General features: G+C 44.2%; 1 protein-coding gene across 1 annotated transcript; it reads left to right on the forward strand.

The window, feature by feature from the left end:
• The first annotated feature begins 564 nt into the window (after positions 1-564).
• LOC142214258 (cathepsin S-like) lies at positions 565-17900 on the forward strand. The gene is made up of 8 exons (XM_075283154.1): positions 565-723; positions 6757-6886; positions 9392-9514; positions 10987-11148; positions 11237-11461; positions 14264-14429; positions 15435-15537; positions 15957-17900. Exons 2-8 carry the CDS (start codon positions 6758-6760, stop codon positions 16054-16056), a joined length of 1008 nt encoding a protein of 335 aa, XP_075139255.1. The 5' UTR covers positions 565-723; position 6757; the 3' UTR covers positions 16057-17900.
• Positions 17901-18528: the final 628 nt, after the last annotated feature.

The following is an 18528-nucleotide window of genomic DNA, read 5'->3' on the forward strand; positions in this document are numbered from 1 at the left end:
CTAGGAGTCCTGTCAGTGTTCTACACTATGTTTTATAGATAGGTTCCTAGGAGCCCTGATAGTATTCTACACTATGTTTTATAGATAGGTTCCTAGGAGCCCTGACAGTGTTCTACACTATGTTTTAAGTCACTTTAAAGTGAATCTTTGCCTAACTCTAGTTATTTGCATTCAGTGAATTGTCTTTAGTGTTTTTACAGATATTATCCCACTGACACTCATCTAATCCATCCAAATCCCTTACCCACTGGCCTTGACTTGGGCAGACTATATAGATGTTGACACCATACCTGCTACATCATTGCTTCATTTAATATTTTGGATGCCTTGGTGCAATACACTGATGCACCTGACCTATCTGGGTGCACCGCCACCTCCACCTGGGTTTCCTTCAGCTCTCTCCTCTGTAACTCAATACCAGATGTTTGTTCTCTGTACACTTGGACGCTCAGTCACTGTGCTACGAGCTGCGACTTCTGAGGGGGAGGGATATCTGAGAAGGGGGAAATAACAGAAATGGAAATAGTGATTGGAGAAGAGGCGATGACATAATGAAAGTGAAAATCTTTTATTCCCCAGCCTTCCTGTTCCCTGTTCTCAGAGCAGAAGTGATATATACGAAACCCAACAACAAGCTCTCCCTCTGGGTCTCCTCCGGTCTCCAAGTTACGTCTTATAATAACATCAGGTGAAGGCGGCGACTTATTTCCTGGCTGTACTCAGGTAAGTGCAGGTTGCAGGACACATCCACTATACTATACACTATGTCGTTAACTTCTCTACTAATCTAATCTGCATTTGCCGTCAGGTTTGATAGTCTATTGATCTCTGTTATCAGCCATGCCAGGCTGCAGAGCGGCTGTATGTAATGTTACATGGTGGGAGGACTTACAGGAACCCTAAGATGTGCAATTTCTCAATAAGGCCACTTTATGTCACACCCTGGTAGTTCTGAGATCTTACATATGCATAGGTGCGTGGGAGATCAGCGCCCGTATACATTACATAAATGGTGGCCATACCCCTGATTTCGGCAGTAGCTGACCATCTAATGTGTATGAGCATGTGTAACTATCCCCTGAAAAACAAGGGTCAGACATCTTGGATTTCAATATTTCCAATCTTTATTTTGTGTCTGACAGCGACTTATTCCCTCCTCCGCATTAGGATCACATGCACACTCGACCGATTAATAGCTATAGGGTCACCTATATAGTAGATGACGTTGGATTTCAACATCAGTCCATCAAGTCCAACCTAATGTGCAGTGTTATAAGAGATAGACACATAGAGGGTGTGTTTTTTGCGGGGAAAACTCTAATTTGTAATGGTACCACAATGGGGTACACATGCATGCCATTATTATCATTTCATATTCCTTTCTTTTTTGAGGAAGGGGTGGATGAGAGGATTAAAAAAATTGCAATTTTGACACATTTTCTAATATATTGGGCGGGTTAATGTGATATTTTAATGGATCGAACATTTGCCGATAGGTTTATGCCATGTATGTAAGAGAAGCGGGGTGTGGATGTCTTTAGAGTTTTTACATATTTGAGGAGGGGGTTATACTTTAAAAAAAACTTGTCTTCACTTTTTTAGTCCCTCTAGGAAACATGTGATAGCTTGTGCAATACTTTAACGCATGACAGGGTATACTAGGAGTATCGACATGGTGAGCAGGTGCTGCAGGTGGGTGTATGGGGCAGGGTCTGAGCCCAGTGCACACACTCTAATGCAACAAGTGATGTACATTACATGGCAGGAAGGGGTTAATTGAATAATTTTGGAATGTCTATAAGATGGGAGTTCACTTTTAGCATTTTTTTTAGGGGAGAGGGTGGAAACGGAATGGAAACACTGGTGGTGCTGGTGGTGCAAGCACATCCTCTTATGTAATATAATGGTGGTCTGCAAGAATTAAGCAATATTCTTGCAGACCACCATTGCAGGGGTTAGGCAATTCTCCGATAGATTGTGACAAGTAGCTAACGGGCCATTATAGATCAATCCTTCACCGGGTTGTCTGTATGCCATGGCAGATTGTACTTTGCCGTTATAAAAGTCAGGGGAGTGTAATAAACATGGCCGTCACCAGTCCCTATCAGGGGTGTTCATGTGGTTTTCCTGCTTTGGTGCACAGCTGTACCTATAGCGGGAGCAAAAGGGGGAGGCAAACGTCCCCTCAGCTACATCAGAAGACACCACACGGTAGGTGGGGGAGCCCTGTGATACACTTAGCATTAGCGTTATACCCCTGAACTTGCCATATTTGTAAACATAGAAAACTTTGGGGAAATGCCAAAATTACACCCATGGGAGGGTGCTGTGGTTAACAACCTTTAATTCCGGCCTTTTAACCCCTTACATACAAGCAGTGCTGCTTAGGTCATATATGCTGCGAGCGTAGATGTGGGGAGGGGGCACTAGCCCGATGATCCTGACCGTCAGTCATTTTATTAAGATGTCACTGAGCCGCTGCTCTCGCCATCTAGGCCCTGTCTGACACACAGGATAAAGCTACGGTGATGTCGACATACAAGGAAGTAGAGGAAGCTGAAATGATGAAATCTTTGGTCACGTACTGCTCAATGGTTTTGTTAAAAACATTGCAACTTTGTAAACATTTTGCATTAATATGAATCCTCCCGTTTCGTGTATACAGCTTGTATGCCGCACACCCCCATAGAAAATGTGTGACGTACACACAGGATAAGTGATAAATATGTAATTGTTAGGGGTCCGACCAATGGGATCCCGTGGTCCCTGAGTCTAATGTAGACCACTGCTCCATTGTCTTCTGTGCGAATGAGGGTCTCGGAGGGTTGCTAGAGTGGTGGTGCCGAATCCATGCACTACTGATCCATTCACACGGGCGACTAGGGAACCTCTGTTTTTGTAATCTCTGGGGCTCCCATCTAGTGATGACACTTATCACCAATCCTATGGGTGCATGGTGATTTTTTGTCTTAGGGTAACCCCTTTAAGTAAATGACTTGGTAAAACCGATACATTATCTTATTTCTATGGAGGGGCACCCATGACACTGGACTCTCCCTTTAAATCCATGTGTATCACGCTCTGCCCCCTTAAACCCTGCACTAACCATAAAATACTAGGCCTAAATCTACGCTACCAATGGCAACCAATCGGTGCTCAGCTTTCATTTCTTAAACTGCTATGGCTAAATGAAAGCTGAGTTCTGATTGGTTTTGTTGTAGGGATATGGACTGTTTGGCAGCCTGGTGTGCCCATTTAGGTCCTGTTTTTCCTCTGTCCTGCCATGCACCATCCCCTACTTCTTTCATGAATGGGGACGCAATGGTGGTACGAGCCAAGTGTGGTACTAGGGTCTTAGTTTGCCCCCCTTCCACCTCAGACCCATGCATGGCTGGTTATAGGCCATGGCAAGTGGCAAAATCATTGTCAATTGGTTAGCAATGTGGGTTGACTTGCAGAGGATCCCATGTTTTTTTCAATGAGTTAGTATGGTCAGAAATCGTTCCCAGGGTCCCTTGGCAAGGTGCCCACGACGCCATAGCTGCGGAAATAGCCAGGACAGTGACAGCCAAGCGTCTCGCCTTGTGCGCACCTTATGCGCACTGATTTTGTACACCACAATGAGATAGGTCTGGACTAGAGATGAGCGAGTAGTATTCGATCAAATACCTCCTCGCCATAGGTATGTGTGTAAGCGACCGAACACCAAAGAGTTAAGCGCATCGAATATTCGACGTGTTTAACCTCTTGGTGTTCGGCCGCTTACACGCATTCCTATGGCGGGGAGGTATTCAATTGAATACTACTCGCTCATCTCTAGTCTGGACATATTTTTGTTGGATATACAAGATGGTGTTGAACTGGCCCTCTTTCTGTGGGCTGGCGGTGCTTCATAGAAAATGAGTCGAGGATGGGCAAGACGGACTCGCCGATGTGTTTAACTTCTTGTTGTTCAGCCGATTACACGCATACCTATGACGGGGAGGTATTCAATTGAATACTACTCGCTCATCTCTAGTCTGGACATATTTTTGTTGGATATACAAGATGGTGTCGAACTGGCCCTCTTTCTGTTGGCTGGCAGTGCTTCATAGAAAATGAGTCGAGGATGGGCAAGACGGACTCGCCGATGTGTTTAACCTCTTGGTGTTCGGCCGCTTACACGCATACCTATGGCGGGGAGGTATTTGATCGAATACTACTTGTGTCAGGATTCGCGGACGCCATGGCTTCCCTGCCAGGCGGCGCATGCCCCGGAGGCGTGTCAGTGATTCCTCTGGCCGTGTTTAGTACACTAAGGGGTTAAGTTGCCTCCTTGGTGTCGGCTTGACTGGCAGGGTGTCTGGCCAGTCATTCCCATCTGTGATGGGTGGGGTTGTTTCCCAGTTCCTATTTTAACTCCACTCACCCATCTTCATTTGCCTGCTATAGGTTCTATATACTTTGGTATTTCCAGGTTCTGTATTCTGGTACACTTGCTACAAACTCTTAATCTTTGTTTTCCCTTCCTGTTCCTTGCCTGCTTCGTCTTCTGGTTTATTTCAGCATTCTACTTCCTACCTATACCTACTACTGGACTAGCTTGAACTCTATACAGCTATTGTTCTCTGTTACCTGCCGCTACTAGTTATTCCCTGTTTCATTTTACATCTCAGCCCACTGTAGGGTTATTATAGGGAATCTATTTAGGTTCCTGTGAGGGGCGCCCTTGTAAGGACGTTACTCTGACGTTAGGCAGGTTCAGTCAGGGGTTCTTATAGGGCAAGTTTCCCAACCTGCTCCCGCCCACGTTCCAGGACTTGCACTCAGCCGTCACCAATCCAGGTCAGTGTCTTACAACTTGCTCATCTCTAGTCTGGACATATTTTTGTTGGATATACATGATGGCGTCGAACTGGTCCTCTTTCTGTTGGCTGTCGGTGCTTCATAGAAAATGAGTCGAGGATGGGCAAGGCGGACTCGCCGACTGGGAGTTCAGTTCTGCACATGCCAATCCTGATCCAAGTTATTACAAGGTTATACTCTTACTATCGGAGAGATTGATATGGAAAAATATTCAGGCTATGGGTTTAATATTTAGGTTTACTATGGGGGGGAGCGATTGGTAATGGTTGTAGATCCGTCCACATAGTCAGGGGCAACAAGGATAGTCTTACTATTAGACAATTCTGATAGGTAAGGCCCAATTTAAAGGAACACTCCTTATCAGATTTGGGGATTTTCTTAAGCAGCAGCTCCTGATATTTGGGGAATTCTCGCTGACTATAAAGAAGCTTCACATTAGTTTATGTCACTTACATGGCCTCATTTAGAGGATCCTCTGGGAAACTCTGGGAAATTTCACATACTGGAGACCTTCCTGTTGTCGTCCGTACATGTTCACTTTATATCTAGTCTAAAAAGCAACATCAACTGGAGAATACATGTATAGGTATAGATCTAGCTCTTCCTAGGGAGCTGCTATGGGGCCCTGGCCTGAGGGGGGCCTAGAGGGGCCACAGCCTGGTTGTTCCCATCTCCTTTTACGACTGGGGGATGAGAACCTGTGCAGGACTCTTCTCTGTAGAGAACAGACATAATTAGCAAACACAAGGGTGAGAAATTGGCCCAAGGGCCATGGAAGGAGGTAAATAGACACCACTCCCTGGGCAGGGGCAAATCCCAGCATCACAATACTGCCCTCTGTCTTCTATATACGCCATTGTATACTAGAGAAGTGGTTGCTAGGTCTGACTAGTCACCTGCTTCAGTTTTTATAAGAAGTGTTTGTTTTTCTGCTTACGTCTATACTTTCTATGGCCTCCATATATAATACTTCTGCTTTTGTCAGTTATGTTGAGCGACAATGGGGAAGTAAGTGTATCATCTGCTTGTACATGTATATCCAGTATTGCCTAAGATATATGGTCAGAAACCATAGCTAAGATAAGCAGATGTCATAATTTGTCATAAAAAAAAGTCACGGAGCAACACGGTGACTCAGCGGTTAGCACTGCAGCACTGGAGTCCTGGGTTTGAATCCCACCAGGAACAACATCTGCAAGGAGTTTGTATGTTCTCCCCGTGTTTGCGTGGATTTCCTCCCATTCTACAAAGACATACTGATAGGAGAAAAATGTACATTGTGATCCCTAGATGTAGAAACCTGCAGTCGCCACTAGGGGAACTCTTACTGCCAAAACCCATCCAATTTATTTTTTTTATTAAGTTCCCTCTAGTGGTGGTTTCAGATAGTCAGAGTTTTGTCCTTTATGTCCATGCAGATCATTTGGAACTCCTATGGCTATAAGCCTATATGATGGTAACAGTCAGTGGCTCTTACTCAAGTGGACTTGACTTGACTGTCTATTATATGAAGCTGAGCCCTGGATATCAGCATATAGCCAGGCCTGCCTCAACATAAATAGGACATATATTATAAAGGTTGAATCAGCAGCCATGTATGCTCTAAAACACTCTAGAATATAATAATAAAGAAAGGACAGTATCAGTTGTTTTTTTTTTTAGAAACAGCGCCACTCTTTCCCACAGGTTGTGTCTGGTATTGCAGCTCATGTTCTACAGACAGAGCTGCTTCCCATGACTTCTATGATCTATCAGCTCCTGACAGCCGTACATGTATACATATTACAAATAGTCACCGTAATACTGTATACATTGGTGTAAATAACATGTAGCCTAGACCTAGTTCTTAGATATAGTCTTGTCTGACCCATGAATTGTCCGTATTATACAAGTCTCATTTCTCCTGGACAGGATGAAGTCCTTGCAGTGTATTTTGCTGGTAGCCTTTGTAGCCGTGTCTGTGAATGCCTTCATTGACCCTGCACTGGACAATCACTGGAGTCTATGGAAATTTACATATAACAAGAAATATGAGAATGTGGTAAGAAAATACAATAGTGACATAATATAATTGTCACCATCATCGCATTACAGTAACGAGAACACGATCAATATCCTTTTACATAAGAGGCTTGCTGGTCTGGACAACTTTCTCCAGGGGCTTAACTAGGAAAGATTGGACCCCCATTCCAAAATTTTGGCTGGGAATCTTGCCCCTGGGCAGTTAGAAATTACACACCGCTACTCACCTAAAGCTTTTTCCCACAGTAAAATTCCCCTTTACAAGCCCCCCGCCCCATACAGTATACTGCTCCTGTACTGACCCACCAGACAGTATACTGCTCCTCTACTGACCCACCATACAGTATACTGCTCCTGTACTGACCCACCATACAGTATCCTGCTCCTGTACTGACCCACCATACAGTATACTGCTCCTGTACTGACCCACCATACTGTATACTGCTCCTGTACTGACCCACCATACAGTATACTGCTCCTGTACTGACCCACCATACAGTATACCGCTCCTGTACTGACACACCTTACAGTATACCGCTCCTATACTGACCCACCATACAGTATACCGCTCCTCTACTGACCCACCTTACAGTATACTGCTCCTGTACTGACCCACCATACAGTATACCGCTTCTGTACTGACCCACCATACAGTATACCGCTCCTGTACTGACCCACCATACAGTATACCTCTCCTGTACTGACCCACCATACAGTATACTGCTCCTGTACTGACCCACCATACAGTATACCGCTCCTGTACTGACCCACCATACAGTATACTTCTCCTGTACTGACCCACCATACAGTATACCGCTCCTGTACTGACCCACCATACAGTATACTGCTCCTGTACAGACCCACCATACAGTATAGCGCTCCTGTACTGACCCACCATACAGGATACTGCTCCTGTACTGACCCACCATACAGTATACTGCTCCTGTACTGACCCACCATACAGTATACCGCTCCTGTACTGACCCACCATACAGTATACTTCTCCTGTACTGACCCACCATACAGTATACCGCTCCTGTACTGACCCACCATACAGTATACTGCTCCTGTACAGACCCACCATACAGTATAGCGCTCCTGTACTGACCCACCATACAGGATACTGCTCCTGTACTGACACACCTTACAGTATACTGCTCCTGTACTGACCCATCATACAGTACACTGCTCCTGTACTGACCCACCATACAGTATACCGCTCCTATACTGACCCACCATACAGTATGCCGCTCCTGTACTGACCCACCATACAGTATACCGCTCCTGTACTGACCCACCATACAGTATACTGCTCCTGTACAGACCCACCATACAGTATACTGCTCCTGTACTGACCCACCATACAGTATACCGCTCCTGTACTGACCCACCATACAGTATACCGCTCCTGTACTGACCCACCATACAGTACACCGCTCCTGTACTGACCCAGCATACAGTATACCGCTCCTGTACTGACCCACCATACAGTATACCGCTCCTGTACTGACCCACCATACAGTACACCGCTCCTGTACTGACCCAGCATACAGTATACTGCTCCTGTACTGACCCACCATACAGTACACCGCTCCTGTACTGACCCACCATACAGTATACTTCTCCTGTACTGACCCACCATACAGTATACTGCTCCTGTACTGACCCACCATACAGTACACCGCTCCTGTACTGACCCAGCATACAGTATACTGCTCCTGTACTGACCCACCATACAGTATACTGTCCCCTTTATTGACCCAACTCACTATAATGTCCCCTGATCTATAGTAATTGTCCCTTTTATTGACTCCCGTACAGTAACTACCGTACTCCCTTTATTGGACCCCTACAAAGTATACTGTCCCCATTATTTGCCCCTAAACATTATAATTTATAGGCTCCCATACAGTAACTGCCCCCTTTGTTGCCCTCCCCTCAATATACTGCCCCCTTACTGGCCCCCACAGTGTAACACTTTAGGCCGGGACCTAGTGGATTATTCCAGCAGGTAAGAGACAATATTCACTCACCGATCCCCACTCCTAACCAGCGCGCCTCCAGGAGGAGACAGCCCTGGTCAGGATCAGGAATGGGTGATTGAATATGGGTGATTTCTTGTTGGAATAATCCACTAGGTAAAGGTCTATATAATGAAAAAAAAAAATCAAGCCGTAATGCAGCCCATTACTCTGGTGCCTCTTCTGATCCAGGGGTCACCACCCCATTGCATGGGCCACGTTATGACCACACAAGTGGGTTGTTGGGCCCCTAATGTCCTGGGCTCATAGCATCAGCTATGGTGGTACTTCTGCCACCCTATTACTTTGATAGGATTCCTAAAACGACATAATCCCATATGTGAAAGTAATTTTCAATGTATGATACTACAGCAAAGGCCGCGGGCCCTATACAAAATCCATCACATCAAACTTTTTTCTTCATACCTCCTGTTACTGGAAGATGTTTTTGGAAATTTTTGTAATACATGTATAAAACGTGTGACATTTATATTTTTGAACAGAAAGAAGATCTGACGAGGCGAATTATATGGGAAAAGAACTTCAAGTTTGTCACCCTACATAATCTTGAACATGAACTGGGCGTTCACTCCTACAGTGTTGGCATGAACCATCTTGCAGATATGGTAGGTGTAATCTATAGTATGTCATATATATGGGACTAGCTGGTACTGAGAGATTAGTCTATTCTTCATGTTACATTACTTAGCCGGGCAGGATAAAGACTAATAAGGGCACAACATGGAAGTCTGGCCATAGAAAATGCAGGCAGCACATGGCAGAGCAGGAGGAGCTGAGGAGAGCGATATATAGTTTTGTGGGAAAAGAATTAGTATAACCTGTTATTCATTTATTCAGTTGCATCTCTGTTCATTCTGGGCTTAGGAGTCCAGTAGGCGGTCCTAGTGTGCATGTAGACATAGTTGTCAATCTCACTGACCACTCGACTGCTGAGCCCAGAATGAGCAAAGGTTTAATCTAATAGTGGCAAATAGTGACCAAACAATACTATCATACAGTGACTAAATAATACCATTATAAAGTGACCAAATAATACCGTCAAACAGTAACTAAATAATACCATCAAACAGTAACTAAATAATACCATCATACAGTGACTAAATAATACCAACATACAATGACCAAATATTACCTCATACAGTCACCAAATTATACCTTCATAGTTACAGTGACCAAATTATAATTATTGACTAAATTATACCATCATATAGTGACCAAATAATACCATCATACGGTGACCAACTAATACCATCATACAGTGACCAAATAATGCCAACATACAGTGACCAAATAATGCCAACATACAGTGACCAAACAATATCATCATTCAGTGACCAAGTAATACCATCATACAGTGACCATAAAATAATACCATTATACAGAGACCAAATAATACCTTCAAAGTAACCAAATAATACCATCATACAGTGACCAAATTATACCTTCATAGTGATCAAATAATACTGTCATACAGTGACCAAATATATAGTGAATAAATAATACTAACATAGTGTGACCAACTAATAACATCATACAGTGACTAAATAATACTATCATACAGTGACTAAATAATACCTTCATACAGTGACTAAATAATACCAACATACAGTGACCAACTAATACCTTCAAAGTAACCAAATAATACCAACATACAGTGACCAACTAATACCTTCAAAGTAACCAAATAATACCATCATACAGTGACCAAATTATACCTTCATAGTGATCAAATAATACCTTCATACAGTGACCAAATATATAGTGAATAAATAATACTAACATAGTGTGACCAACTAATAACATCATACAGTGACTAAATAATACCTTCATACAGTGACTAAATAATACCTTCATAGTGACCAACTATACCTTCATTCAGTGACCAAATAATACTAACATACAGTGAATAAATAACACTATCATACAGTGAGTGAATGCTACCATATTGTAAGCCAATATTACCATGTCTTAGTAGTGAATGAATAATATCACCACATGATAATACCTCCATGCGGTGGCGTACATGTAGGTGAAGATCGGAGCATGGACCCAATATGACCTTCTTTCCTTTCCCTAGACCAGTGAGGAGGTAGAAGCCGAGCTTGCTGGGTTAGTGTTACCTCCTCGTGATGACAGGCAGAACTATCTCAGTAATACATGGAACGCAACCAAGACCTCTAACCTGCCCGACTCTGTGGACTGGAGGGAAAAAGGATGTGTCACAGAGGTTAAAAACCAGGTAAGGATATTGTCATCTACCCCTAAAGATAGCCCTGGAGGTACATGGATCAACATGGAAAATCACCTACATGGTCTCCACTTTCCAGGGTTCCTGTGGATCCTGCTGGGCATTCAGTGCCGTCGGTGCCTTGGAGGGACAAATGAAGATAAAGACTGGAACACTGGTCTCCCTCAGTCCTCAGAATCTTGTAGATTGTTCCACAAAGTATGGAAATAAAGGATGTGATGGCGGATTTATGACCCAAGCCTTTCAGTATGTGATAGACAATAATGGTATCGATTCCGACTCTTCTTACCCATATCACGGCACGGTAAGTAAGTGGTACGTAAATGTTGGCAACATCAACCCCTTACGTTGGGTACTAAAGTAGACTTTGAGGGATCCCTCGAAATCCCATAGCCCTCCACCCATGGACTATAATTCCAATAACCACAACATCATATTAGGAGTCTGTTGACACAATTCCTGAATATTTTTGGAATGTCTTCGAGGTGAACTGTTAAAGGGGTTTGCAGGTTTGGTTATCCTTGTGTAACCATTGGGACCTTTCATTTTTAGCAGAACAATGTGACCAAGGCACTTCTTATAGCATTGCAACCATGTACAGTGCCGCACTTGTCTGTGTGCAATGTAGGACCAGTAACTGGATCAATGTTGTATGATCCAGTAGATAAGATAAGAAACCGCGCTCCACAGATGGATACAACGACTTTTATTGAATGATCTAGATCTAGGTGCCTAGATCATTCAATAAAAGTCGTTGTTGTATCCATCTTTGGAGCGCGGTTTCTTATCTACTGGATCATCCAACATTGATCCAGTTATTGGTCCTACATTGCATGCTTATGCACCCACGGGATGCCAGGAACCTACACATTGCAGAGAGGGGGCCTCTAGCAATTGCTTCCAGCGCCAGTACAGAGTTGTGTATTCACAACCCCCAAAGGTGAGCCTAAAACGGTCTCACACCATTGTTGTCCTTAACAATATTACACTACAGGCCGCTCGGTGTCTCTTCTGTTCTTTATTTGAGCACTTGTCTGTGTAGCTGTGGCTAAGTTCACATCTTCTTCTTTGGAGACTCCGCTGCAGAAACTGCCAGAAATCACTTCAGCCCTGCAGATAGATAGGTTAGTGTCACCAGAACCAGCATATCACCCCAGCCCTGCAGATAGATAGGTTAGTGTCACCAGACCCAGCATATCACCCCAGCCCTGCAGATAGATAGGTTAGTCACCAGAACCAGCATATCACTCCAGCCCTGCAGATAGATAGGTTAGTGTCACCAGAACCAGCGTATCACCCCAGCCCTGCAGATAGATAGGTTAGTGTCACCAGAACCAGCATATCACCCCAGCCCTGCAGATAGATAGGTTAGTGTCACCAGACCCAGCATATCACCCCAGCCCTGCAGATAGATAGGTTAGTCACCAGAACCAGCATATCACCCCAGCCCTGCAGATAGATAGGTTAGTGTCACCAGACCCAGCATATCACCCCAGCCCTGCAGATAGATAGGTTACTGTCACCAGACCCAGCATATCACCCCAGCCCTGCAGATAGATAGGTTAGTGTCACCAGAACCAGCATATCACCCCAGCCCTGCAGATAGATAGGTTAGTCACCAGAACCAGCATATCACTCCAGCCCTGCAGATAGATAGGTTAGTGTCACCAGAACCAGCGTATCACCCCAGCCCTGCAGATAGATAGGTTAGTGTCACCAGACCCAGCATATCACCCCAGCCCTGCAGATAGATAGGTTACTGTCACCAGAACCAGCATATCACTCCAGCCCTGCAGATAGATAGGTTAGTGTCACCAGAACCAGCATATCACCCCAGCCCTGCAGATAGATAGGTTAGTGTCACCAGACCCAGCATATCACCCCAGCCCTGCAGATAGATAGGTTAGTCACCAGACCCAGCATATCACCCCAGCCCTGCAGATAGATAGGTTAGTCACCAGAACCAGCATATCACTCCAGCCCTGCAGATAGATAGGTTAGTGTCACCAGAACCAGCGTATCACCCCAGCCCTGCAGATAGATAGGTTAGTGTCACCAGAACCAGCATATCACCCCAGCCCTGCAGATAGATAGGTTAGTGTCACCAGACCCAGCATATCACCCCAGCCCTGCAGATAGATAGGTTAGTCACCAGAACCAGCATATCACCCCAGCCCTGCAGATAGATAGGTTAGTGTCACCAGACCCAGCATATCACCCCAGCCCTGCAGATAGATAGGTTACTGTCACCAGACCCAGCATATCACCCCAGCCCTGCAGATAGATAGGTTAGTGTCACCAGAACCAGCATATCACCCCAGCCCTGCAGATAGATAGGTTAGTGTCACCAGACCCAGCATATCACCCCAGCCCTGCAGATAGATAGGTTAGTGTCACCAGACCCAGCATATCACCCCAGCCCTGCAGATAGATAGGTTAGTGTCACCAGAACCAGCATATCACCCCAGCCCTGCAGATAGATAGGTTAGTGTCACCAGAACCAGCATATCACCCCAGCCCTGCAGATAGTTAGGTTAGTATCCCCAGTACCAGCGTATCACCCCAGCCCTGCAGATAGATAGGTTACTGTCACCAGAACCCAACATAGCAACCCAACTCCACAGAAGATAGGTTAGCGTCACTTGTATTTTATTTGTGAAATGGTGATTCAGTTGACAAGATATTGGCATTTTTGTCAATATGCAAAAGAACTTTTTTGGAGAAACACAACACCCTCATTGCTTCAAATAGCTAATTTTTATATTGACAAAAACAGCAATGTCTTTGCAACAGATGCTCTGATTCACAGGTGGAAAACACTTTATGAATCAGGTGACCCTAAATTATCTATTTACAGGGCCAGGTAAATATTCTTTGTTCAGGTGACTCTAACCTATCTATCTGCAGGACTGGGTTGATATTTTGGGTTCTGGTGACTCTAACCTATCTATCTGCAGGGCTGGGGTGATATTCTGGCTTCTGGCAGCACGGACCTATCTATCTGTGACGTTGGTTTGATATTCTGGGTTCTGATAGCTTTAACTGTACTTGCAAACTATATATGAAACTTGTAATAGAAATCTAATAGATCATAGATCTCTTCTAGGCTGGAAAATGCAATTATAACCCATCTACCAAAGCAGCCACATGTGCGAAGTATACAGAGGTGGTTCCTGGAACTGAAGACAACCTAAAGCAAGCCATAGCCAACATTGGTCCAGTATCTGTGGCAATTGATGCCAGGCACCCATCATTCTATTTATATAAAAGTGGTAAGGGACTCCGTGATATGAGCGGCAGGGCGATGGCTGCCATGATTTTTTTTGTAGATCACAGTTTTGAGTTTGGAAATTTTGTCTGAGTTGTAACAAAAATTTATTAACTCATCGTAAGGTTCACTGCATATAAAAACTGTCGGCCATTCTAGATCAAGTGGGGTCCATTATATGGATGCCGTTTGATGTGTATTGTCTTAGAGTTTTTCCAGGATTTTGATATTGATGACTAGAGATGGGCGAACTGATTTGTTCCGAGCCAGGTTCGACCCAAATATTCTAAAGTGTTTGGTTTTTAACTAAACCAAACAATTGGGGATTAGTCTTGGGCGAGCTAAAATGGCCACCACAACATGCATTACAGTAAATTATTATACTCTGGGGTCTCTTCTGGCCTTCTTGTGGTGTCCGGCGCTCTCCTGGTGATGTCATGTGCCCGGGGTCACCGCTGAGGCCTGTGATAGGACCACAGCCATCACATGGACACACTGAGGGTCATGACGCTTGGTGTGCCCATGTAAATTGGCCTCAGTGGTGTCCCCAGATGCATTATGTCACCAAGAGAGCGTTGGACGCCACAAGGAGGCCCAAAAGAGGTAATGGAAGGTGAGTATAATTGCTTATATTTTTTACACCTCCCCTGGGCCTCCACCTATTATACCCCAGAGTAGAATAATTTCACTTCCAGTTTTATCCAAACTTGTCAGGGAACTGAGCCACATGAACCTGAAATATCAAGGGCAATTCGAAACACCACTACATAGGAAGCAAGTGAGTGCCACAGAGGTTCCAAAACCATGGCCACAGTGCAGCTCCCTTCATCTCTGCCCTGGCTTTAGGCCTACAAGAGGACTTGGCGCCAAAAGCTGCTACCACTGAGGCCGCCATCTTGGGCCTATCCCTGACTGCGCCATATCCACACTGCACACCCTGAATTGCTGCAAAGATTGTAGCACGCTGCTGTGGAAAGACCTTCATTAAACAACATGTCTTCTTCTGTAGGTGTCTATGATGATCCAACCTGCACTCAAGATGTCAACCATGGAGTCCTTGCTGTGGGGTACGGAAACCTTAACGGAAAAGACTATTGGCTTATAAAGAACAGGTGAGGTCTGGATTGTATAAGTATATGCATGGGACACAGTCCAAAGAAAGGTGGTATGTCCAAGAGACATCATCATGACCATATTAGATATCCCACACCAAAAATCTTCACATTGCCCAGAAAGGGGTGACATTGGGTATAGGACAAGGTTTCTATAGTTCCCCTTGTCTGACGGCCCTCTGTAAGTTGTCAGAACCTTCTCAGTCACCAAGAAAGAGCCATCTACTGTAAAACAGGGTATATAATATGGGACAGAGGGAAAGTTGCTGCAGTATCTCTCTCCCTGTGTCTGCTGTGAGAGGGGAAGAGGGAGGAGGACTAACCACATTATAATCTATCTGCTCTCCCGCACAGTTATACTAAGTAAATTTGAATTCACATATGACCTGTACCAATATACTGCTATGTTTGTTTCCCAGCTGGGGACAGAACTACGGAGATAAAGGGTACGTCTACATTGCAAGGAATCGCGGGAACATGTGCGGCATTGCAAGTTTTCCATCCTACCCTGAAATGTGAAATGAGCTTCGTAATCCACAAGATGTAACAGGTGCTTTAGGACCAGGCACCAGGCTGGATCTACATGGAAATAGAAGAAAATTGGATCTTATATAATGTACAATTCATACCAGGGTCTCACCAGGATGATAAAAGTTGCACATTTTGCAAACAGAGATCTATGCATCAAATTTTCCAAAAAGTTGAGCACATGTTGAGGACGGGGCTTAGCAAAAGGAAGAAATGCCTGTCTTAATAAACCTCCCCACTGTGTGCAATGGATGTCCACTCTACATCCCCAGCATTATATTTTTAGCTCCACCCTTTTTGTCTACCAAATTGTCACAAGCCCCGCCTCTTTGTGGTCTGCACTGTGCACTTATCTGCTTCTAATAACCTCAGGTCTTCTGAAGAACATCCCCCCCCCACACCCAATATTCCCAAATGCAATAGCTAAAATAATGCAAATATTCTCTGCTGACTGGGGGAGGGGATATTGTTGTTATTATTTTGCCCATTTGATCAATGATCGCGCCAGTTTGTACTGTATGTCGTGCCAAAAAATGAGCAAAACCCGTTTGTCACCAAAAATAAAAAGGGAGATAACTTTATCAATAGTTTTGATTAAAAATGGCCAGTCGTTTTGTGTATGCAGCTCCTCTGTAGAACTATCCATCTCTATTACAGGCTTGTTTGTAGTCTGTGACCATGGAAACACGTAGGAGCTGTATACACAAAACGGAAGTATATTTCCTTCATGAACATCATCTCCTTCATGAACATCCCTTTGAGTCGTCTTCCACCATGAAGTAAAAAATTTATTGAACCATTTTTTAGGTACATCTTCCAATATGGCGACCATTATAGGTCCTACAGGAGATGCCAGTCAAGTTTTGCAGACTGTGTATTAGAAAAAGTAGGTGACAACCCGTAGGATATCTGCAATGGTGGCCATTTTGGTTGTCAGACAGTTTTATAAATGAGTTAGGATGAATTGCCAGATTGTGTTCCTCATTTGACTTCTACCTCAAAGGTTCATCACTAACACAGGCAGTAGGGGGCAGTATCAGAAAAACAGGACTTCTTGACTTAGCATCCGATCTCATTGCAGCTCTCATTCCCTGTCGTCCCACCAGCGGCACAAGGCTCCGTATTGTGCCGCTGTTGGGACTAAGGGAAAACAGATTATCTACATAATCATCCATTCTTCCCAAGTAGTTAAAGAGGCTTTTTCACGACATCCACCAATTCTGACTCTTTGTATCCTTCAATAAAGGCCGCTCTACTGATTCTAACGCAGTTGGAATTTTTTCTCTAGCCCCCACCATTCCTGAGCAATCAGTGTTGCTACTATCAGGTGGGCGGTGCCCAGACTACCTGCTCCAGCCAAGGACCTCCCATCTGATAGTAGGGAGCATAATTGTGCTGAAAATTACAGAAATGATTGCTCGGAAACCGTGGAGGTTAGAGAAAAAATTCCAACTGCAAGAGAATCAACAAAGTGACACCTATCGAAGAATGCAAAGAGTTGGAGTTGGGGAAGGTGATGAAAGGTCCTCTTTAAAGGAATAAAATCTGAGTTCTGATTGGTTCCTTTGAGAGTATTGATAAATGATGCCCCTATGGAAGCTGCAGTCTGCTGCCCTCATGTATATAGTAGCCTGGTGTCGTACCTAAAGACACTGTAGCATTATACCCATGGTGAATTGATCCACATACGAATTTGTCAAGATTTTAGTTTATTTTATCAATGTTAAAAATGACTTCCTCATAATAGATGATCAGAATATTCTGCAATCCTATTTCTGTATTTTTGATTTTTCATCATCATAATATAATTTAAGATGGTTTTAATAAAATTTATTTCATTGGGTGTGTACCAGGATTATTGGTATTCTGTAAACATCTGGGGTATTGGTGTAGTGAGGGAGGGTTGGGTGGATTGTTCGTGGCCTGAGGACATAGATATAATGAATGTGCCATGCTGATCACTAGCACACCAGGGCTCTGGGCAATAGACCAGTGTCCCAGTATAACAATGCCACTGATGTCCAAATGGAACTGATTCCTAGAGCATTGGGGGTCTGAGAGGTGGTCTATACAAGGCAACTTTTTATAAAGGAGTTCTCCTATTTCACCTAACAGTGCATCCAGACCAAGGTAGTCTGAGACACGCCCCCTGTAACCCTGATTGGTTCAGGTTATAGCAGCACAAAAGTCCCCAAACACTGCCAAACCACATACCAAGAATAAAAATCACAACGGTGATGACTTATCATATATCACATGACCGTGGTGGGCAATGACCTCAATTTAGACAGAGACATCACTTTAGATTTCTATGGGAAGAATATGCAAATCTGTCTTCCATGATGTAATTAGGAAGTCGGGTGCCTCAGTGTTGCAAACCAATAGAGGGCGCTCACTGGAATGTGCAAGCCTGTCTTCCCTGATGTAATTAGGAAGACAGAATCTCAGTGATATGGCCCAATA

The sequence above is a fragment of the Leptodactylus fuscus genome, chromosome 7, assembly GCF_031893055.1.
Source record: "Leptodactylus fuscus isolate aLepFus1 chromosome 7, aLepFus1.hap2, whole genome shotgun sequence".
Taxonomy (NCBI): domain Eukaryota; kingdom Metazoa; phylum Chordata; class Amphibia; order Anura; family Leptodactylidae; genus Leptodactylus; species Leptodactylus fuscus.